The sequence below is a fragment of the Artemia franciscana genome, chromosome 13, assembly GCF_032884065.1.
Source record: "Artemia franciscana chromosome 13, ASM3288406v1, whole genome shotgun sequence".
Classification (NCBI taxonomy): domain Eukaryota; kingdom Metazoa; phylum Arthropoda; class Branchiopoda; order Anostraca; family Artemiidae; genus Artemia; species Artemia franciscana.
In genome coordinates this window covers 32,654,956-32,679,850 of record NC_088875.1, presented here as the reverse complement: position 1 = coordinate 32,679,850, position 24,895 = coordinate 32,654,956, and the positions used below count along the sequence as shown (strand labels likewise).

General features: G+C 35.7%; 1 protein-coding gene across 4 annotated transcripts in view; it reads right to left on the bottom strand.

The window, feature by feature from the left end:
* The window catches only part of LOC136034815 (MOB kinase activator-like 3), a 41,096-nt gene extending 28,396 nt beyond the window's left edge, over nucleotides 1-12,700 (bottom strand). For 2 of the 4 annotated variants that reach the window (XR_010619250.1, XM_065716248.1), the window contains exons 1-3: nucleotides 12,625-12,700; nucleotides 6,906-7,056; nucleotides 2,140-2,367 (exon numbers count right to left, since the gene is read on the bottom strand). Coding sequence is in view for 3 of the 4 variants with exons in the window: in XM_065716248.1 (XP_065572320.1) it covers nucleotides 2,140-2,367; nucleotides 6,906-7,056; nucleotides 12,625-12,669 (424 nt within the window). In the remaining variant the exon portion in view is untranslated. Of the gene's footprint in view, nucleotides 1-2,139; nucleotides 2,368-6,905; nucleotides 7,057-12,221; nucleotides 12,299-12,624 lie in introns of those variants that run through there. The other 2 variants (XM_065716250.1, XM_065716249.1) reach the window with 2 other exon arrangements.
* Nucleotides 12,701-24,895: the final 12,195 nt, after the last annotated feature.

The following is a 24,895-nucleotide window of genomic DNA, read 5'->3' as shown; positions in this document are numbered from 1 at the left end:
TGCTCCCATTTCAAATTTTGTTACATTGTGGAGCTGTACATTCGTTTTCATCACCTTTGACGTCCCATGAAACACTTTTCCAGTTCGTAAGGTTATGTTACCCCCCCCCCCCAAAAAAAGGAGCGAGTTTGATGCTTCAGCTGTCTTTACAAAAATTTAGTGTTAAATAATTATATTTGGTATATTTCTGTTACACAAATGAGGTTAAAACACTCATGAAAAAAGAAAATGCAATTTTCTTTCTTTTTTCATGGTTGGGACGCTAAAATATTTAATTAGGAGTTTTCGACGATGGCGACTTAAATGGCAAGCTTTTTATTTCGAGTTGATATCTTGTTTAAGAGGTTTTATGCTCTTTTCGAAATTCTAAAAAATTAGTTTTAATAGTCGAAAATTATTATTTTGTTGAATCCGAATAATAGCTATTATTCCCAATTACGATGTTTGCAGGCCTAAAGATTGTTTTCCCATTCAGTCTGAACTTAACACCAGGAAAGAGGAGTGGCGTATATTTATATTCTTCGGTAAGCAGTATACGGTACTCTTTACTGATACCATGAAGAAATGCCTTTAGTTGGCGTAGTTTCTACCCATAAGAAGATAATGAATTGAAAATACGAGAATTAAATTATCAACCTTTTTATGGTAACCGTACACTGAAGAAATGCCTCTTTGGGTACTTCATGAAGACATGCAGCTGGATCATCACCATGTCAAAGGAAGACTTCAGGGTATGGATTTGTTACACTAAGCTTCGATATTCTGGACGTTGAAAAAACATTTTTTATGCAAAGCATCATATCGTAATTTAATAAAGTAGATATAGTTGATTCATTGCGTTTTGGATGAATTGGACTTATAGGTCTTACATAGCTTGTTCTTGAAGTTTCCATCCGACCACTGTATAAATACAGTATTGTTTCTTTTAAAGGATGCTTTTCCTGTTTTCACAAGGCTTCTGAGTTCAACATAAACATTTTCATAATGGGCCGTAGGGATGTCAGCTCCTGATAATATTTCCGAGAAACCTTGAGCCACTTCAGAAAGCTGGGGTGGTAATCTCTTTCTCTTCAGCATATCGTCATCAAACTTTCTTTTAATGATAGCTTTAATTCGTCACAAGTTTGATTGGTTTTAGCAAAATAATTTAGAATTGTACATTTTCCGCCCATCTATACCATAGAGTCAACCATGTTTTTGAACAGCGGGACCGATAATGTTTCACTAAATTTTCCTAATCCAATATTAGAAAAAGCTACTTTTCCTCAGACATCGTTCACACCAGTACACAAGAGGAGGGATAGGAAGAAGTGCACCTAAGAACTATCCAAAGTTTCTTGATAACAAAAATAACGGTCTAAGATCAAAATTTATGCTATTACCTCCCTTCCCTTCCCTCGCCCCCATAAAAAAACACTAAAAAATAGTGAGCTTTGTCGCTTTTTCTAAACTAAAAAATTTCACAATAAGACGTGTTGAAAGTCGGTTCAATTACCAATCCTAATAAAAGGTTGGAAGCTAACCTTTTTTTATAGCTATAGATCACTCAATAGCTTAAACTTGGACGTTCACGCGGCAGCAGAAACTAAAAACTCCCTTTAAAACTGGTTACTTTAATCGAATCCAGACCAAGTTTTAAGGAACTGTGGCACAACCAAATTTCCGTGCTTACCTTAAGTATACCACAAAAGACTCTATTTAATGTTTTATAATAGATTTTTCTACACAGGACATCCTCAAATCTCATACTCCATAGGACATACTCCTGTTTGGAAAACTTTAAGCACTGTAAAATACATACCCTTTTAGTAGCATGTTTTTTTCTAGATGCAGATGATATCTAAATGAATGGTTAAGTTCCATGAAAGGAGATGTAGACCATAGCTCAGATAAAAAAAAAACGTATTTTTTACACAGTCTAAGGAGGGTTTGTAGTCAACGTATAATTCTTGATCAATAGTCTATATTTTCCATTAGTCTTTGCATTAACGAGCTGCGGCACAAAGGAGATTTTCATGTTTGAATTACTTGTCTTAAATATATCACATTAAAAACGCCGTTTAATGTTTTATTTCGGATTTCACTATACAGGACATACTAATAGCTCGCCCTCACATACATTACTACATCAATCATTACCTGTTGTTGTTGGAAATACAGTGTCGTCATTTATTTGATCCTCGACCCAATCCATCAACAGAGAAATATACTTGGGAGCAGGAAGAGCGGTAGGTTTTCTATAATGTTTTCCATCAGCCCAAAAGTATTCATACTTCGTTCCACCACTCATTGTTGGACAAGATTCTGGTACACAATAACTGGTAACTACGCCATAAATAAGATTGGTTCTGTTAAAGAAGTCAACAACTGGAACAAAAAGTAAACCATGATACCAGGGATGTGCATTGACATGTTACTTGAATTGGTCAATTCAGCAATACAACTTGTCAGTTTTAGGGAAATACAATTCAATTTTTGGCTTCCATAACTTTTTTAAAGTATTTTCAATTTGATTACAACAATTTTGAAATTCTATTCGAAATATATTTTGATTAAATGTGGTCAAAATATACTTAAAAAATATGGCAAACATGTCAAAATAACGCTTCAAAAACACAAGATTTAATAAGTTTTTTTTGGGGTTTATTTATTTTTTATTTTCCTAAAAATCGAGACGTACACAAAATACATTAATGAAATTACAGAAAAATGAAACAAAGGCTTAATAGCATAACTGAATAAAATACAAAAAAAAAACACTTTAAATTCTGAAAAAAAGGGAAAAGGTTGTACATAAAGAGAAAATTTTCAGATTTAGATAAAAGATATCTAAGCCCGCTTAAACCCTTCGATATAGACTTGTGAAAATGTGTTGGTCCCCGTCCTACATGGTATTCGGGACCATTACTTTTTCTGAAGCCAAAATAATATCAATAATTTAAAGAATATGAAAATAACAACTTGGAGTGTTACGACGTTAAAAATAACTGCTGTATCGATATATTGACCAACGAATTCAAACGATTCGAACTCAAATTATTACGAGTTTCAGATACTCATATCCCATGGTTTGGAAGTATGATATTAGGTGATATAGAATTTATTTACTCAGGCAAGAAAGACTAGGTAAGTAGACAGGGAGTTTACTTAAAGTTACAGGAACAAATAGAGGGTCTCAGGTAGAAACGTGCTGTTTTCATTAGATTTTAACGCCCAGGTGGGAACAAATAGGGATAGATAGTATCCTAGCTTAGGTGAATTTGGTGTAGGAAATGAAAACAGTAATGGTTACAGACTATTGTAATTTTGTAGGTGTAACAATCTAGTTACAACCAATACAGTATTTGCTCAAAAATGGCCCATAAGTTAACATGGTATTCACATGATGGTAAGACAGCTAACTTTATTGATTTTGTTATTGAAAACCGAAGACTGGCAGGATCAATAGAAGATACTGAGGTATATAGGGGTGTTGTTAATAATTTTAAGAGTAAAGATCACTATCTAGTAATATCTATGGTTAGTTTAAAGCTGAAATTTTGGAAATCTAACTATCTCCTGAAAATTTATGACGTTGGTAGACTCCAGGATGAAAATTCGAAGAAAAAAATTTCCATGAGCAGTTGAATACTAAATTGGAGAGTTTTAATTTTGGCACTGCAGAAGATGGATGGATTAATTTTAGGAAAATAATTTGTGAAGTTGCTGATCAGCACCTTAGGGAAGACAGTTAGGAACCAAGCTAGGAATATCAGTGAAAAAGCTTTATGTTTAATAGAAAGGGGAAGGGGGGTTTGTACAAGATTTATCTGAGTGATAGACCATACAAAATCAAGAGGAATGTAAAGAAAGCGGAGAAATCATTAAAATATGAACTAAGGTGTGAAATGGAGACCATGGACAAAATTACTGAGGATTTGGGAGATGCAGCTAGACGGCATAATAGTAAGATATTCTACTGTAATTTTAATAAATTGAGAGGGAGTGGTTAATTCGGACTTGTACCAGTTAAAGATAGGAACAGAGCTAGAATTAGTGATAAACCAAGAGTTTAAGAAAGATGGGCAAAACATTTTGAGAATGTCCTAAAATGGGATAAAGTTGCAGAAAAAGATTAACAAGAGCTAAGAGCTCATATGGCACTTGTGACGAGGCGAGAAGAGCTAACAGCCAAGAGATCATATGGTATGAGCACTAACAAAATTCTATGAATCAATAGATTGATTTAAAAAGCAAAATAAGAGGCTTAATGTCGGTCAGGATTTAAAATAAGAGCTCTGAGTCACGATGTCCTTCTAAATATCAAAATTCATTAAGATCCGATCACCCACTCTTAAGCTATAAATACCTATTTTTTTCTAATTTTTCCTCTCCCTTTAGCCCCACAGATGGTCGAATCTGGGAAAACGACATTATCAAGTCAAATTGTGCAGCTCCCTGAAACGACTACCAATTTTCATCGTCCTAGCACGTCCAGAAGCACCAAACTCGCCAAATCACTGATCCCCTCCTCCCAACTCCTCCAAAGAGAGCGAATCCAGTATGATTCTTTCAATCACGTATCAAGGACATTTGTTTATTCTATCCACCAAGCTTCATCCCGATTCCTCCACTCCAAGTATTTTTCCAAGATTTCCCCCTCCAATTCCCCCCAATGTCAAAAGATCTGGTCGGGATTTGAAATAAGAGCTCTGAGACATGGATTCCTTCTAAAAATCAAATTTCATAAAGATCCGATCATCTATTCATAAGATAAAAATACCCCAATTTTCACGTTTCCCAAGAATTCCGGTTTCCCCCTCCAACTCCCCCAAATGTCAGAGGATCTGGTCGGAATTTAAAATTAGAACTTTAAAGCACAAGATCCTTCTAAATATCAAATTTCATTCAGATCTGGTCACCCTTTCGTAAGTTACAAATACCTCAATTTTCAAAATTACCTCCCCCCCCAATTCCACCAAAGAGAGCAGATCCGGTCCGGTTATATCAGTCACGTATCTTAGACAGGTTTCTATTCTTCCCATCCAGTTTCATCCTGATCTCACCGCTTTAAGCATTTTCTAAGGTTTCCGGTCCCCCAACTGCCCCCCCCCCCGCCAATTACGCTTGATCCGGTTGAGATTTAAAATAAGAGATCTGAGTTACGAGGATCTTCTAGATATGAAGTTTCATGAAGATCCGATCACTCCTTCGTAAGTAAAAAATACGTAATTTTTTCTTATTTTTCAGAATACCCCCCCCCCCCAATAGAGCGGATCCGTTCCAATTATTTAAATCACGTATGTAAGACTTCTGCTTATTTTTCCCAACAAGTTTCATCCCGATCCCTCCAATCTAAGCGTTTTCCATGATTTTAGGTTCCCCCACCCCAAACTTCCCCCAATGTCACCAGATCCGGTCAGGATTTAAAATAAGAGCTTTGTGACACGATATCCTTCTAAATATCAAATTTCATTGAGATCCGATCGCCCATTCGTAAGTTAAAAATACCTCATTTTTTCTAATTTTTCAGAATTAACCCCTCCCCCAACTACCCCAAAGAGAGCGGATCCGTTCCGGTTATGTCAATCATGTATCTAGGACTTGTGCTTATTTTTCCCACCAAACGATTTTAGGTTTCCCCCTCCTAACTCCCCCCCCCGAATGTCACCTGATCCGGTCGGGATTTAAAATAACAGCTCTGAGACACAATATCCTTCCAAACATCAAATTTCATTAAGATCTAATCAACCGTTCGTAAGTTAAAAATACTTCATTTTTTCTATTTTTTCAGAATTAAAAACTCCTCCAAACAGAGCAGACTCGTTCCGGCTATACCCACCCTGGATGTACAATGGACACGGCTAAAGTGATGCCATCAGCTTCTTTGGATTAGCTTTCTATGTAAATATGCAATGTACAATGGAAACAACTATGCCTTACTTGTCCTTCTAGGTCATCAATTTCAAAAATTTTTCCTCAGTAATAAACTACAGCAGTAAGAACATTTTTCCACGACATCTTTTATTTAATTATTTTTCGTCAGGCATATTTAAGAGAGTAATTGCAAGAAACAGACAATTGCAATTACTTTTATCTTTGAAAGCCATTTCAACAATTACAATTCAACTGAAAAACAGAATTAATTGCAGTCCTGTAGTTTTCCAGTTAATTGAGCGTTTAATTTTCAATTAAAAGCTCAGAAGGCTGTTAAAATTCTTAGGCCACTAAAGCTGGATTCACATGTCCTCCCCATTACACCTAAGGGTCAAACATTTTCATGCCCTTCTAAGGCAATTACAAAAACTTTTTGTTAAACTGTTCTGAAATGAAATGTAACTGAACATACATTTCTTTACTGATTATCCCTTTGAATATGGCTCAGCAAACAGTCTTTGGCAACCATTTCAGAAGTTCAAAAATGTTGGATAAGACACTTAGGCATAACAGTGACAATGTTTGCTTAGGTGGACATCAGTTTCATCATCAGCCAACATTACTAAGGGCCAAACAGGGTTGTTTGGCCTAAATTGTATTACTTATTATAATCTTTTGTATATGTATTTTTGAGCCAATGCCTTTTTGGATTTTTTCTTGAATATATAAAATTAGCATTGACAAGAACAAATTCTTCGTGAGAGTCAAGAAGAGGTCAAAATTCAAAAAAAGGTCTGTTTTCTGGCCGCAATTTTTCCAAGAAAGAGTTACAGAGAGCAGACAAAGCATCAGCCGCACCATTTGCTTTAATAACTTCTAGAGACGATAGGAAAACAAGGAAGACGAATATTTTGCCTTTTTTAGTACCAGCAAAATATATAATCAATAATATACCAAATGTAGGAAAAATTGGTGTAACATCAGGCTATTAGGTAGTGTCAATAAACTATTTGGTAGTATGAATAAACTGTTACTTTATTAGAACTTACCATGGACTGCTATCCAGTCATCAAGATTTTCATTAAATGGTAACTTTACAGCCTCAGAAAGCTTTATGCCTGAAGTTAAAGACGCTTCTGCTTGTTTATGAAGTGAGTATCTCAGTGTTCCAGGAGAAAACTTCTTTTTAGGCTTGAATGTCTGAGAAAGCGAGAAAAGAAAGGCATTAGATTTTGTTGTTTTTTTTAAAGAAAAACAAGAATAAGATTTATGTTGCTGCACCAAATACTAGAAGTGTCTAGCAAAGATTCCTCAAGAAATGAACATTTTCTAGTAAATATGGCAAAAGAAATAAAAAGAAGAAAAACCACATGATAAAGATGGTTTCTCTATCTTAAAAAAAAAATTCAAAGTGAGATCTAAGTGAGATAGGTCCAAGTAACACAATACAATTACAATAACGAAAATCAGAACCCCAGTAGAAAGGGATAGGCTCCTTCCCCATAAAAGGTCCAGAACCTGATAGAATTCTAAAGAAAGGGCAAAGTGTGGATGGCCACTATTTTCAAGGCTTCCTAGAACCTCCTAGGTACCACTCCAAAGGCTCCTTAGTAGGCCTTGAAGGGTGACCTTTAGCACAGAATTTCAACTCTTCTCTGCTACATATATATATATATATATATATATATATATATATATATATATATATATATATATATATATATATATATATATATATATATATATATATATATATATAAAATAGGAAACTAAGATGAGAAATGCACTACCCCTTCAATATTACTTTGCTTGTTACCAAAAATCTCAGCAATTCTTTTCAAAGCTCCAAAAAACCCTATTTGGTAAGATTACCAAGTCTGATCGATTGTTCAAACAATTTGTGGTAACTGTAGTAAGGAGCGACCCAACTCAATAGTAACCAAGATTCTTAAAAAGAAAATTTTTCTACCAATAGTTAAACCAAAAGAATTGCATTTTAATGCTGATTTTAAATATATAAGTTTCATCAAGTTTAGTCTTATCCCTCAAAAGTTACAAGCCTGAGAAAATTTGTCTTACTTTAAAAAATAAGGGGGAACACCTTGTTTATCATCATTGGAAAGAAATGATAATAATAATAAAAACAAACAGTAGCTTGTTAATCAATTTCAAATTGAAGTGTTCTATACAAAACTGGTTGCATCATTCATGGTAAACTTCTAGTTTAGAGGATTCTTGCCATATTGAAAAGCAATTAAGTTAGGTGAAAAAAAAAAGAAGAAAAATACCAGAAAGACAAAAAATATGCTTTGAGGAGGCACTGGGAAGCTATTATGTCTATCCTTTTCAAATTTCTAGAGCTCAGTACAGCCTACAGGACATGTCTGAGTTCTGAAAAAAAACATTTTACCTTAATTTTAATTTTTCTTAATCTCTTTTTCAGTGGCTTTAGAACTGAAAATGTATTTTTGCTATTTTAGTAGAACTTTAAGCCATTCCAAGGGTTTTCTCCTAAAATTAACAAAGAGATTTACATATCTTTTTAACCTTATAAATTGGGATTGAACAAAGGTAAGAGGCTCAAACCACCTTTATTGTGCCTTATTTGAGTAGAAGATTTATTTCCATGGTTCTATATTTATGATACAAATTATTTTTAAGTTATCAAGGGTCTGTGCCTTCTAGAAGGAGTTGGGTATTTCAAAATATCTTTCCAGGAGATCCTTAAGTCTCTGGATACCATTCCTGAGAGTTTTATTCGCCTAACTAAACTACTTTCCAAGATAGGGAAAAACCCCCAAATTGGAATGTTACATTGTAAATTATCTTATAAAATCTCAAACAGTCAAATATTTGAGAAATTATTCTGAACTCCTCTTTGTCCCCAATGGCATAAACCAAGAAAAAATCTAGCTTAGTCCATGTTCCCTCCTCTTCTTTGGTTAGCCTAGTTAAGATTGGCAGCCTGAGTAAAATATTTTTAACAAGTAGAAATTGGTCAACAACTCGACAGTCTTTTTAACTTGCTATAAGAGTTGATGTGCATTCCTATGACTATCTAGCATGTGGTGCCTTGGACTTTGACAAGAGGGTCAACCCATCTAAATTCAGAATAGCATAAGACCCCCACTACCTGGCCATTGTCTAATCTTGACCAGATGTTCTGATTAAAAATTATTTTTCCTATATACAGACAGCAGGCTCCTAGTCTTGGAAATCATGTGCATAGGGTTAGCTAGTTGTGATTGGCTTAGGATTAGGACTAGGCCAGTTGGGATTGGCTGACTATAATCAAAGAAAATGCTATAGGATTGCCTATAGTAAAGGCCATATGGCTCCAATGTTGTTGTTTTTTTCCCATAGGCACTTCACATGAAGGGGTCGTCACATAAACTTCATAGGTGGGTCATTTGATTGGAAATTGAAAATTCTAGTTCCCTTTTTAAAAGTTAAAACAAATCACAGGACAGCCAGCCCATGCCCTTTTTTCCCCAAGTGATCCAATAAAAATTTTGAGATAACCATTTTGTTCCAAATAGTCCAAAGATCATATACCAAAACTTCGGGATCTAAACAACCCCCCAGGGAGCAGGTTTTGTAAGTTATGCCCTGGGGGCATATATGGTTCCTATGGAAGGGATGCTTGTATAAACCTCAGAGAGGGTTCATTTAATCAGAAACTGAAAATTCTGGTTCACTTTTTGAGAGTTAAAACAGATCACAGGGCAATTAGAAGGGATGCTCATATAAACTTCAGAGAGGGCTCATTTGATTGGAAATTGAAAGTTCTAGTTCACTTTTTAAGAGTCAAAAGAAATCAGAGGGCAACTTGTCTCCCCCCCCCCCCAACGCCCTTTTTTCCCCTAATACATCTGATAAAAAATTTGAAATATTGATTTTGTTAAAAATAGTTCAAACATCAGATAATAAAAACTAGAGGGTTGACATAACCCCCCAAGGCCCAGGGCAAGGCATTGTAAGTTATTCCCTGGGGGCATATGGGGTTCTACCAGGAGAGATGCTTGCATAAACTTTAGAGAAGGCTCATTTGACTGGAAATTGAAAGTTCTAGTTCCCTTTTTAAGAATCAAAGGAGATCAGAGGGCAACTAGCCTCACTCATGCCCTTTTTTCCCCAAATACATCCAATAAAAATTTTGAGATGGCCATTTTGTTAAAAAATAATTTGAAGATCATATAACAAAAACTCTGGGGTTAACAGCCCCCCAAGGCCAAGGGGCAGGCGTTTTAAGTTATACCTTGGGGTATATGTTGTTCATATAGAAGGGATACTTGTATAAACTTCAGGAGTCTCATTTGATTGGAATTTGAAGGTTCTAGTATACTTTTTAAGAGTCAGAAGAGATCAGAGGGTGACTAGTCCCTCTCCAAGTCCTTTTTTCTCCAAACCCATCCAATAAAAATTTTTAGATAGTAAGTTCAAACATTAGATAATAAAAACTCCAGGGTCAATAAAACCCACCAGAGCCGAGGGCAGGCATTGTAAGTTAAACCATGAGGGCATGAGGGCTCATTTGATTGGAAATTGAAAGTTCTAGTTCACTTTTAAGAGTCAAAGGAGATCAGAGGACAACTAGCCCCCCACACCCTTTTCTTCCCCAAATACATTGAATAAAAATTTTGAGATAGTGATTTTCTAAAAATAGTTCAAAGATTACATAACAAAAACTCTGGAGTCAACACAAACCCCCAGGGCCAGGGGACAGGCATTATAAGTTATACCCAGGGGGCATATATGTTTCTTATAGAAGGAATACTTGTAAAAACCATTAGATTGGGTTTATTTGATTGTAAATTTAAAGTTCTAGTTCACTTTTAAAGAGTCAAAAGAGACTGAAAGGCAACCAGCCTCCCCCCCCCCCTTATGTTGTTTTCCACCCAAATAACCAGATAAAAATTTTGAGATAACCATTTTGTTCCAAATAGTACAAAGATCATATATCAAAAACTCCAGGGTCAAAACAACCCCTGGGGGCAGGTGTTGTAAATTATGCCCTGGGGGCATATATGGTTCCTATGAAAGGGATGCTTACATAAACTTCAGAGAGGGGTCATTTGATTGGAAATTAAAAATTTTTGTTCATTTTTTATTTGAAAAAAACATTGATGTGGCTCAGAACTTGTTCAAATAACAGGAATTGCATTTTCAGAACTAAAGGCAGTGGAAAAGCAGCTGGTAACTGAAAATTAAAGTAAAATGTTGTTTTGTCAAAATTTCAATAGGTAATAAACCTGTCATGTAGGCAAATTTTTTGGGCCCTCTAGAGGGAGAAGGAGTGGAGGCTGGGTACTTCAAAATAACTTCCCAGGATACGCTTTAGCCTGTAGACCCATCCCTGAAAGTTTCATTTTCCTAACCTAACCTGTTTCCAAGATAGCAAGAAGTCACTAAACTAGAATTTCTTAAAATTTTCTTCTGGCACTGTTGGGATATTCTCCTTTTGTCTTGTATAGCCTAAGCTTTAGGCTGACATTTGGTAAGAAAAACTTCCATGGAGGAGGAAACTTAAAAGAATACACCTGAATTTTACCAAAATTTTATTGTGTTCCCATGAAAGAGTGAAAATAGGGTGCCACTCCCCACAGGCTTGAATCCCAGTACAATATTTTAACAGTGGCTTTGGCTATTCTCTTGCTTATAGTAACAACTCCTGCTAGTTTCCTGGTATTATAACTAGAAGCATGTGGATATAAGCCAAGAGCCAGTTGGAGTGTCATGTTCTGGACTGTTTCTGATTTTGACAAGTTTTTTTTTATTTGTACAGCCATAAGTAACTATCCTATAGCCTACTTGATTTTTGGTCTTATATATTGCTTTAAACTTTATGATCTTTTTCAAAGTTTAGACAGCATTGATTAAGCTCAAGCTTAAAACATTTGGCCAAGATTAGGCTCCAATATGGTCTCTTAGTATGTTTGAAATTGTGTGTTGTGTATGGTTAAATTGTTCAAGCTAATCATACTTGTTGAAAACATTTTCAAATATCTAATGGTAAAACAATCCAAATTCTAGGTGGTAACCTATGATGGAGATTTTGTAATGATTTTGAACTTAAAGAGTGGGTTAGCTGACCAACTATGCTACTGGGTATCTCATGCTATAGAACTAAGAAGTTTCCTGAAATTCTGATCTATCTTTCTGAATCCTATTTTACCTGAAATTTCTGCTGCATCTCCAGAAATCATAAGAGTCTATAGAAGGGGAAGATATGGACATGGGAGATTAAACACTCCTTCTTTGATTCTAATATGGAGAGAAAATTCTTTTTCGTTGGTTTTAATAGTCTAACTAAAAATTATTAACTTAAGCTAGAAATAATTTTCTAATTCAGAGCCTTATGACACCTTTTCCTTGTTAAGAAACTCAATAAATCCCAAAACAAGGGTCATTTCCAGTATGCAACGTTTTATTATTTTGAATGTCCTTGCCTTAGACAGCAGCATTGAGGACTGACGATGTTATCAATTTGCAACAAATAGCTGACCAACTATGCTACTGGGTATCTCATGCTATAGAACTAAGAAGTTTCCTGAAATCATGATCTATTTTTCTGAATCCTATTTTACCTGAAATTTCTGCTGCCTCTCCAGAAATCATAAGAGTCTATAGAAGGGTTGGACATGGGAGATTAAACACTCCTTTGATTCTAATATGGAGAGAAAATTCTTTTTCGCTGGTTTTAATAATCTAACTAAAAACTATTAACTTAAGCTAGAAATAATTTTCTAATTCAGAGCCTTATGACACCTTTTCCTTGTTAAGAAACTCGATAAATCCCGAAACAAGGGCCATTTCCAGTATGCAACGTTTTATTATTTTGAATGTTCTTGCCTTAAACAGCAGCGTTGGGGCTGACAATGTTATCAATTTGCAACAAATAGTACCGAAAGGCGTTTTCTACCTAAAAAGTGCGACACAGTGGTGTTTTGTCGCATGAACCTGAGACAAAAAGTGCAAGCCTGATTTATTTGTTCACTGATTCCTGTGATCAGAGTTCTTGAAACTCTGAAATTAAATTCAACTCATTATTTTTTAAACATCACATACTACATCATATATTAAACAGATCGTATGTTAAGCAGATAAGAAAAATCACTAGTTCAAACAAAAAGGTGAAAAATTTACCTTTTTTTTTCTCTGATAAGATTTTTTTCTGTTTTGATCACAGGCAGCGTATTAGCACTGCTTAAATAAAGAGCGGTGTGACCAAAATGTAATTTTTTTAGACCAGGGCACTTCTTGAAGAAGAAATTGTCGTCGAAGCATCGAAAGTGACTCGTTCGATTTGAAATTACAAGTTCCAATGCCCGTTTTAATAGTCAAAAGTATTGGAGGGCATCCAGCCTACACGCTCATCATTTCCCCAAATACATCCAATCAACAGTTTGAGATAGCCATTTTTCAGTGAAGTTGAAAGGTCCAGTATGTATGCATTTGAAGATGACATTCCTCCCCCCATACCCCTTTAGGAAATGGCTATAAGTTATGCTACAAGGGGCATATAAGGTTTTGATGGAAAGCGTGGTCGTGAAGCTCGGAGAAAGCTCGTTGGACTGGAAATCTGGAGTTATAATGCCGTTTTTAACAGTCGAAAGTGACTAGAGGGCGATAAACCCCTCACCCTTCCACGCCCATTATTTCCCCAAACACAACAAATCAAACTTCTGAGACAGCTATTTTTTAAGCATATTTTATAGATTCGTTAATTATTTTTTTGGAGATGACCACCCTCCCCCTTCACAGCCCTGAAAGGGAAGGGCAAAAAGCTATAGGTTCTCCTACAAAAGGTGGTTGTATATCGTGCAAACTTTGGATGCGGTACATTCTATTGGAAATTTGGATTCATAGTTTCCTTTTAAGGGTCAAAATCGATGAGAGTGAAGCATTGAGTACGAGACAGCCCATTTCATATACCGGGACATTCCGGGAACTGAACTTTTGGATCAAATATTTAAAAAAAAAATCAAAAAACTTGTTATTATTTAATTTCTCATATTTTTTTTTCAAATAACACAAAAATACATATAACTCTTTGATAAACTGTTTTTGGGACTTTTTGACAAAAATTTTAATTATTTTATGTTAAAACTCACTGTCATAGTCATAGCTTTTGACTTCACTTCCGACTAAAATTGGGGAACAACAACGTTTGAACTAGCGATACCCCGATCTACAGTGCATTTGAAAGACAAATACTATTTGTAAACAATACAGGCAAATCTCAAAATTTACATCCCTTTCCGGTATAACAAGAGAGTCGTGCTCCCCTCAATACCTCGCTCTTAATACTAAAGTTTTAATATTTAAAAAAATCTTGTTATTGTTCTTATTAAACGACTCTTGTCTTTCAGGAGTCATTATTAATGTATTAAGACAAAATTCAGACATAAGCGTTAAGAGGGAGGTGATGAGGCGGGGGTAACCCCTTCGTATACGTAATTATTTATGTTCATTTTAAGGTTTAATGTTTCTCCTTGCTTCTAGTTGAAAAACCTGTTTTTTTCTAAATTTAATTTTGATGTTTTTTTTTTTATAATGCTGAGAACTCTGACTCCGTATCCATGGACAAATGTCCCCCCCACACACATAAAGATTATTTAGAAAATTCAATACCTGTGGATATTTACCCAGAACAATTACCCTCAATTTCTCCACACGGAATATTGAGTCGGCGAAGAGAAGGTAAGGCAAATAAAAAATTTCATACAGGAATTCTGGCATATGCCCCCAGTGTAATATATGATCTGAAAAGCTCAATTCCTGGAATTCTCTCTCTTCATATAAAATCTCCCCAGCAGAGTTCACCACCCCTCCCCTACCCGAAAAATGTATGCAAACTTCCCAATAACAAATACTATGTGTCAACAATGGGCAAACTTTATAACTTGAGGACCTTCTCCCAGGGGCTGTGGGGGTCTTGTTATCTCCAAAGATATAATTTTTGGACCTTTCAACTATGCTGAACAAAATCACTATCTCAAATTTTGATCAGAAGATTTCACAGAAAAACAGGTATGGGAGGGGGATAGCTACTCTCCAGTCTTTTTGGTCACTTAAAAAGGGCAATACAACTTTTAATTTTCGTTCAAATGATCCCTCTCCCGACGGTATAGGACCAATTTTTCGATTCCATCACCCCTAGAAAAAAAATAGCAAAATACAAATAAACACGATGTTCTTTAGCTTTCAGGGGTATTTTTCCCCATTTTTTGAAAATTATGTAAAATTTCTCAAACTTGTAGGATTTGGTGGGTAATATTGAGTTTAATGAATCTTATATATTTCGAATCAGCGTAATAAGCCAACTCTTTTGATATATCTATTGATATCAAACACCGTTTTTTAGAGTTTCAGCTACTATTGGGCTGCGTCGCTCCTTACTTACAGTTCGTTACCACGAACTGTTTGATAATAAAAAAAGATATTGAGTGATGTATTCAATTTCAACTTTGCCAAATTCTCTTGGAAACTAAAAATTTACCGAAACGGAAATATTTTTTCCCAAGGTTTTTTTAGAAATTTATTTTTAGACTTTTGATTACCTTGCACTATTTGAACCTTCTAAGTCCCTTCATGGGCTTTAACTGTAATTTGCTCGAAGCAACATTATTGAATTAAGAAAGAGCATAAAAAGCAGCATCAAGATGATGTACTCAATTTCATTCTAGCTAATTTATATTGAAAACTGTATATATACCAAAACTGTCACCTCCTTGTTGGTATGTTAGCCTAGTAAAAAGAATACCACTCTCCATAACCTTGATTAATGCGTAATGCTTAAAGTTAACGGCTAAAGTTACTACCTAATTATTACGGCTGACCTAGCTAACACGTGACACTAGCACTTGCAGTCAACTAGAATTTTGATTTTGACGTTTAAAAAGATTTACTAATCTTTCTAGTTTCTCTTCTTTTTTTGGCTCTTACTTCGTTCCGTGATTTAAAAAAAAATTAAATAGGATCAAATTCATTGCGAACTAGTAAATCTCACTTTAAAACATTGAGCATTTTATGTTCGCGGCGAGGATTTTTTATTCTTTATCAGTTGACCAAACTGCTTGAACTGGCATAACGTCAACAAAATAGATGTGACACTATATACTAGTCACGCTATGAACACAAAAAGGTCACTGTTGGCAATTTATTTTTTCTTTCACATATTAAAGTCAGTTTTCTAATAAACAAAGAAACGGTAGCACTTTTGTGTGACATTTTCTGGCTTTTCATGGAAAAGGGCGGTTTCCTGTGTCGTACATACTACAGTACAACAATAACCAAAAATGTGCAACAGTTGGCAACCCTGTTATAGACCATTCAGACGTTCATACGCATAAGGAATCGCGCAAGAACCGATCGATGCCATGAAAAAACCATTCGATTTTGGTTGAGTAAAAATTTGCTTGTATTTTGGAAATTGGAAAGCATTTCAATTGTTAAGCACGCAAAAATCCAAAATTTTTTTATCAGATCTGAATCTGATGACCTATTTTTTAATTTTTCGTCAAACTGTTGGCCACAGAAAACACGCACAAGTACTTGTTATCTATACTTTTCGGAAAAATCTTACACCTATCGTTTGAACACTTTTCCTTTCATGTCTATTGACTTTTTTCATCGGTTTCCCTTAATGTCAGAATGTTTAAAGTTGTCTTTCATATACAGTGATTAACTAGATACTAGATACTGATGCTTAACTGAAAGTTGGAATTCTCAACCAATATTTCTCCTCTGTCTTTTCTTTCGACTCCAGTACTGTTTCCCCCTCCTCCAGTATTAGATGTGCACTGCTTGAGATGGAACCGATTTCAAAGACTGGTAATGGTTCCAAGGGATCTTGCATCTTACCATTGGATCTATTCAGAGTATCACTTTATTGGACCACTGTCCATATTTAAGAATTTTTGAAAGAACCTTGTTAAAAGTTTTTGACCATAATCATAACATCTGCAGACGTCGCGGTCCTTAAAAGGATACCTCATTCTGCATTCATTCAGCATCTTGAAGACAATAGTATCTTGCAAAGCTCGATGCATGGTTTTCATTCTAGAAGATTATACCAATCTTCTTAAATTGTATGACTGCATCGCTAAGATACTTCATACAGAGGAGCCTAATGATATGATTCTGGATGAATTTTTTAAAGAAGTTTTAATCAAACTGAACGCAGTCAAGCATGAAAAGAAATTCCTGCTCCCGATCCTTGATTTTAATCACTTGATATCTCAGCATGTTCACCTATTTGATTGCAGCGATAATCAAATTCCTTACTCTTCAAAACGATTTTTGAGCGGAGTACCTGACGGAAGTGTATTGGTTCCTAATCTGTCTGATGTCTTTGTCAATGATCCGCCCTTTGCTATCAGTAGTAAACTAACACTCTATGCCCACCGCTCAAAACTTGTGCGACGAGCAACCTAATTAAACTGTCGTATCCTTTTACAGAATATTCTTTATCTACTTCGTCAATGGGCTGAGGCTTGGCTTCTTGAATTAAATCTGAGTCTAGCTTAAAACAAGAATGTCTCTAGTTTTGTCTAGCTAGTTGATTTCAATTGGGATAAATTTGCCAATTTAAAAGACATCACTTTACGTAGTTATAAAAAAAATATTGTTTGCGACAGCTTTGCTATGTATTATGCCCAAAAAACTAATAAAAACTATTATTGGTGATAATTTGCCTTCCATCCGATATAACTGATAGTAAATTCTTAGTCTAAATTAAATATATATATATATATATATGTATATATATATATATATATATATATATATATATATATATATATATATATATATATATATATATATATATATATATATATATATATATATATATATATATACGAACTGTGAATTCAAAATGTCGACTTTAAATTTGACAATCTTGCTCAAGGGCAAGACAGTGGCTCTACCTTGCTAGTTTTTGTGAATTGTGAGCATTAGATTGTGGGTTTATAAGTTTTGCCATTCCATAGCTCACAATTCAATTTTACAAGTTCTTTGTTCCTCTGATGTGTCTGAACCTTGTTCCAAAATTGTGAGAAGAAAACGGTTACTGCTCGTGAAATCCGATAGTGATTTAAATACTGACTGATTTTGCTACTGCAAAATCAATCAAGTAACACTTGGTTTTTGATTGATTTTGAGCATAAAAGATTGGAGAATAAAGCTAAGTTTTACATTTTTCTCAAAATAAGTATGAACGGATTTGGTATTTTGCAGTTTTATATTAAATTTTTATCGACGAGCCAAGAGAATTACCCCACGGCGAAATGTATCGAAAAAAAAACAACTTGGAACCAAATTTAATGCAAAACAAGCTAAGTATTGGTTTGGTATAAAAACGAGACAAGCCCTAATGCAAAGGAAAAAGAAAGTATGATCTTGGTTTTGCACAAAGATGAATTAAAATCCGGTTGGCTTCAAAAAACAAGACAGGTCCTGACTCGCTGTAAAAATCAACTAAATCCAAGCACTTGTTCTTTCCAAATTACCAAATTTCAGCCGAAAAGTATGCAGGTAGACCCTTAGCTATATTGAAAACATACAATGAATTGAATCCAATTGAAAAATTGGATTTTTTTCAACAACTATTGGTTGCAAAGTGATTCCATAGCCCTCTAGCTCCTCTGCCTCTCCCAGCCCGACATTTTAGCTGAAAACAAGGAACTTTACCTCTTGTTTAGACTGAAAAAGTAAACAAAATTATCAATCCGCGCAACTTAAGGCACCCAGTGGGTCCGCATCCATCTGACCTCTTCCCTTCCATTGCCAAATTTTCATTAAAACTGTATGTCAGTTTCATTAGCGATCAACTTGAAACTTATTGGAGAAGCACCTTGGGTCAACAGGGCATAAGAACGATGATTTTCAGATGTGTCAGGTCCTTTTTCAACTCTAGTACAGAACAGCCCAGGTCCACTTGAAACTTATGGAGAGAATACGCTTGAGCAAGATAGACCGAACGAATTTGTTGATACGGGTGTCCATTCCAAGCCTAAAAATTTCATAAGTTACACGGTTGTATATATTTACCATTCGATAAATTGGATTTACTTAAATTCAGTTGACACATATCTCTATTCAAGTAGATTTGTCTCAAAAAATGTGTACCATGAACTGTTAAAGTTCAGGGCCTAGTGGATTCCACGTTTCAAAATTATTGGAAGCTTCCAGCATCTCCTCTGTAAGGAGCAGTGGCTTGACGTTTCTTGTGAAAAGTATCCTTTGCCGAAGTTACCAACTCATCAAAGTTTGTGTGAATTTTAACACTTTAGATTGTTTAGTGAGTTCCCTGGGAAACTAACGCTAGAAGTGTGTGGTTTAGGATTAGTCCAGGTAAACTAATTACGATCAATATATGTCCTAACTTTTGTCTACCATACACAAGTCTACTTGAATCTTTACTACCTTGAATATCAACACGAAGGCGTTTCATAGAAATTTCTTTTTATAATATTGGGATAAGACGATACTTTAGGTGTCAAGATTACTAAGATACTGTTAGTCTACAAAGATAGTATACTGAAATGATAAGATACTGCAATCTGAGCGACGCTGAAGTTGGATATGGCAATGGCTTGCCTCTACCTAAATTCTCTCTAAAAATTGAGGTGAAACGAGAAAAAGACATTAATTCCAATCCCGAATATGATTCAGACCAGGATCAACTAAGTAGACACAAGCTCCCAACTGAACTGAGCGACGAGAATTTTATATCAATGACCAGTGTGACCAAGAGATGATGAGAATATAAATAACTTTAATAACGAATAAGAAAAAATAACTAGTGAGCAGAGAAAAGATCATAGGAAAACGACCGCATCTAGAAAACCATAGAAGAAAACAGAATAAGTGAATTACTCCTCCGTGTGTGCCAAGAGGTACACCTAATTTACAAAAATGAAAGCTATAGATCGATCGATTACTTTGTTAAAAGCTCACACCGGAAGATAAACGCCACTTTCAAAAAGCTGAAACAGCGAAATTTGAAGAAGTTGCTAAACCACCCTGAATAAGACAGTAAAAAAAAGTCATCGGAGGCCCAACAAAAGATGAAACTGGCATGAGGATGACAGTATCTGAGAAGAATAAAGGCACTCTAACAAAATCATGAATAGACCATCCCAGGCTGAGACAGTTCAAATCCCGAAAAGGTCAAAGATTCCACTTGATATTAGCATCAAGCCACCGACTGAAGGCCGTAAAGAAGCTGAAGAATGGCAGATCATCAGTAGATGAGCGCACTACACCATAAATTCTAAAGGGTTTATTGGCTAAAAACATCACCATTGGAAAGATATTCTCAGAGTAATCTATTTGACGGATATGGTACTTGTAAATGGGCACCACTGTGTTCTTATAAGACTGTTTAAGGAGGGTAAAGCTAAAAAAACCAACGACAAGCTGAGTGTCAACCTACTTTCTTTTCTTCTCAAACCACCAGCACAAATTATCTTGGGTAAACCTTAAGAACAGAGAGGTTTTTGAACGAAACGCCAAAAATCCCATACACTAATTTAGAAAAACTATGAAAACCTACTTATCGAATTTGTAAAAGCGAATTGCTTCGCTTTACCCCTACCTCCTATGTGAGCTATATATATATCAAACTGAATATATCCCCACTATATTTTACAATGACACAAATCTTTTCTTCTTTATTATTTTAATGAGGACACTAGTGAAGCAGCAGTAAAAAAAATCACAATTTTAGATGACCAACCATCTTGGAACTTCTGCACCACTATGGAATCCTAGACATTATAGCAAATCCCAAGATGACAATGCATAAAGATGCAATTAGTTGCGTCAAGACAGCAGACATTTCGCTCACTCGCAATATCATATGGAGCAAACGAAGGAGTGTTTTTATCAACACAAGCGTTCGCGGCTGTCATTGTCTTCGTGTGAAGAAGCATTGACTTGTGTGAATTATGTCTAAGTGATCACTCATGCATTGGCTATCCTTAACAAGAGCTAAGAGCTCATATGGCACTTGTGACGAGGCGAGAAGAGCTAAGAGCCAAGAGATCATACGGTATGAGCTCTAACAAATGAATCAATAGATTGATTTAAAAAGGAAAATAAGAGGCTTAATGCCGGTCAAGATTTAAAATAAGAGCTCTGAGTCACAAAGTCCTTCTAAATATCAAAATTCATTAAGATCCGATCACCCACTCGTAAGTTATAAATACCTAATTTTTTCTAATTTTTCCTCTCCCTTTTGCCCCCCAGATGGTCGAATCTGGGAAAACGACTTTATCAAGGCAAATTGTGCAGCTCCCTGACACGCCTACAATTTTTCATCACCCTAGCACGTCCAGAAGCACCGAACTCGCCAAATCACTGAACCCCTCCCCCCAAAGAGAGCGAATCCAGTACGATTCTGTCAATCACGTATCAAGGATATTTGTTTATTCTATCGACCAAGCTTCATCCCGATTCCTCCAATCCAAGTGTTTTTCCAAGATTTCCCCCTCCAACTCCCCCCAATGTCAAAAGATCTGGTCGGGATTTGAAATAAGAGCTCTGAGACATGAATTCCTTCTAAAAATCAAATTTCATCAAGATCCGATCATCTATTCGTAAGATATAAATACCCCAATTTTCATGTCTTCCAAGAATTCCGGTTTCCCCCTCCAACTCCCCCGAATGTCACAGGATCTGGCCGGAATTTGAAATTAGAACTTTAAAGCACAAGATCCTTCTAAATATCAAATTTCATTAAGATCTGGTCACCCTTCCGTAAGTTACAAATACCTCAATTTTCAAAATTACCCCCCCCCCCCCCAATTCCACTAAAGAGAGCAGATCCGGTCCAATTATGTCAGTCACGTATCTTAGACAGGTTTCTATTCTTCCCATCCAGTTTCATCCTGATCTCACCGCTTTAAGTATTTTCTAAGATTTCCGGTCTCCCCAACTGTCCCCCCCCCCCAATTACGCTTGATCCGATTGAGATTTAAAATAGGATATCTGAGTTACGAGGTCCTTCTAAATATGAAGTTTCATGAAGATCCGATCACTCCTTCGTAAGTTAAAAATACGTAATTTTTTCTTATTTTTCAAAATTACCCCCCCCCCCCCGCAATTGATCGGATCCGTTCCAATTATGTAAATCACGTATGCAAGACCTCTACTTATTTTTCCAACCAAGTTTCATCCCAATCCCTCCAATCTAAGCGTTTTCCATCATTTTAGGTTTCCCCACCCCAAACTTCCCCCAATGTCACCAGATCCGGTCAGGATTTAAAATAAGAGCTTTGAGACACGATATACTTCTAAATATCAAATTTCATGGAGATTCAATCACCCGTTCGTAAGTTAAAAATACCTCATTTTTTCTAATTTTTAAGAATTAACCCCCCCCCCCCCAACTACCCCAAAGAGAGCGAATCCGTTCTGGTTATGTCAATCATGTATCTAGGACTCGTGTTTTTTTTTCACCAAGTTTCATCCCGATCCCTCCACTCTAAGTGTTTTCCAAGTTTTAGGTTTCCCCCTCCCAACTCCCCCCAATGTCACCAGATCCGGTTACGTTTAAAATAAGAGCTCTGAGCCACGATATCCTTCTAAATATCAAATTTCAATGAGATCCGATCACCCGTTCGTAAGTTGAAAATACCTATTTTTTTTAATTTTTCAGAAATACCCACCTCCAACTCCCCCCAATGTCATCAGATCCGGTCGGGATTTAAAATAAGAGCTCTGACACACAATATCGTTCCAAACATCAAATTTCATTACGATCCAATCACCCGCTCATAAGTTAAAAATACTTCATTTTTTCAATTTTTTCCGAATTAACCGGCCCCCACTCCCTCCCCCCAGATGGTCAAATCGGGAAAACGACTATTTCTAATTTAATCTGGTCCGGTCCCTGATATGCTTGCCAAATTTCATCGTCCTAGCTTACCTGGAAGTGCCTAAAGTAGCAAAGCCGGGACTTTAGGTTTTCCCCCTCCAACTCCCCCCCATGTCATCAGATCCGGTTTGGATTTAAAATAAGAGCTCTGAGACACAATATCATTCCAAACATCAACTTTCATTAAGATCCAATCACCCGCTCATAAGTTAAAAATACTTCATTTTTTCTATTTTTTGCGAATAAACCGGCCCCCCACTCCCCCCCCCCCCCAAACGGTCAAGAGACATGCAGCCTATCTCAAATATACTTGCGGTACGATTTAGAAAAATGGATCTACAGCCAAAGCAGTTAAGAGCAACAGGCAAGCAGCACTTTCAAACGCTAAAACATATTTGGAGATTGAAGAAATTCTCTCTCCAGCCACAGTTTTGTCTGTTCAACAGCAAAATTGTGCATGCCTACAACATAAACTCTATGAATGAGAATTATGGCATATCAGTTAAGAGCAAGGGATAAGAATCCTATATTTTGAAGAAACATGCCTTTGTTAAACTACTTCGCAACCTATGGACAGAAAAGATAGCGACCGATAAAGCAAAAGCAGAAATGGACCAGCAATCAATCATTGAGACCATATCAAATGAAGATGCATTTACCTTGGGCATGTAGTACTCGTGAGCGATTCCAGAATCCCCAAATCAACATTCTTCAGGTTACCCAAAGACCTCGTTGCAGAGTAAGTCCCAAAAATACAATGCCGGAAGTACAACACTAACCTACGCAATGCGCATTTCTTATTACAACCGAAGTGGGAAGACATCATCTCAATCTCAAGTTTCAGAGTAGGCTGCAGGTGCTTCTCGGGCGTCCTCAGCACCTTTGGAGGGGAAAGAAGAATCTAATCTTTGGGTCTAAGGCGAGAGACTTCAATAATTTTATTTGAAGAAAGTATTCTTTTAAAAAATCCAGAGACTGGTTCAATCAGTTTAATATACATTACATTTTTTATCAATATTTCTGAATTTCCAATTCATTAATTTCAAATATTGAATAATCGACTGCAAAAATTTCCCTGACTTCTCAAGTTAAAGTACTACTTCAACGTTACCACCTAATTCCTTCAAAAATGACTATTATCATTTTTTATATTTTACTTAGAGATCCACTTCCAATACTTTTGTATGAAATGAATTTAAAAGAAAAAAATGTAGCGAAACAAAATAATCACTTTAAAATAACAGAACTAAATAGAAAGCCACGATTGTAATCATTCTAATGAACTGTTTTCCCTCCTGCAAACTTAATCATTGCCTTGATTGACTGTTTTAAATAACGAATAACAACAAACATATTGTTTTTTCCTGTGAAAAAATAAAGGACAATTATAAAAATATATATAACATTTTTAGTAACGTTTAAATGCCATTCTTGTCATTATCTGATTGAGCGGACGGCAGCCAATTTTCATTTGTGATATGTTTGTTTTCATTTTTTGAATGTTAAATTGAATACTCGTCAAGAGTTTGACTATTTCAATATAACTATTCAATAACGTCGTGAAAGTCTACATAATGGAATGTCTATTAACAATGAAAAAAAAGACCACAAACACAGATTTTGAGGGTGATATCTGTCTCATAGGATCAGAGAGTCAATACTGGAGAAATTTTTTAATGTCATGAGAGAGAACGCATAATTGGTGGATTTTAAAATAAATGTACTATAAGAAATAAGTCAGCTGCCATAGGACCTCCTCTCAACATTGAGAGCGATAACAAGGATATAGCATACAATGTCCAATTTACACCGCTGGATAACACAGTAAATGATACATAGATAAAGAGATAAAAAGTTATATTTGACTGGGTGAGTGGCTTCACCAGTAGGCAAGGCATATTTAGCGTTAAAAAAAGAGGCACAAGATTCGACAATTCGATAGCAATGTAATCCCCTTATGATGTACAGAAGCTGGATCTGGAAGTTAAGTTTGCAGTCAAACCTCTTCAGAAATACACAGATCAACTCTTAAACCACAAAATACATCAAATGACGGGGCAACCACAAGTCATTAACAAGATACGAACCAAAAGATGAAAATATCTCGGAAACGTCGTAGAGATGATAGACGTCGACCACTTAAGAACATTC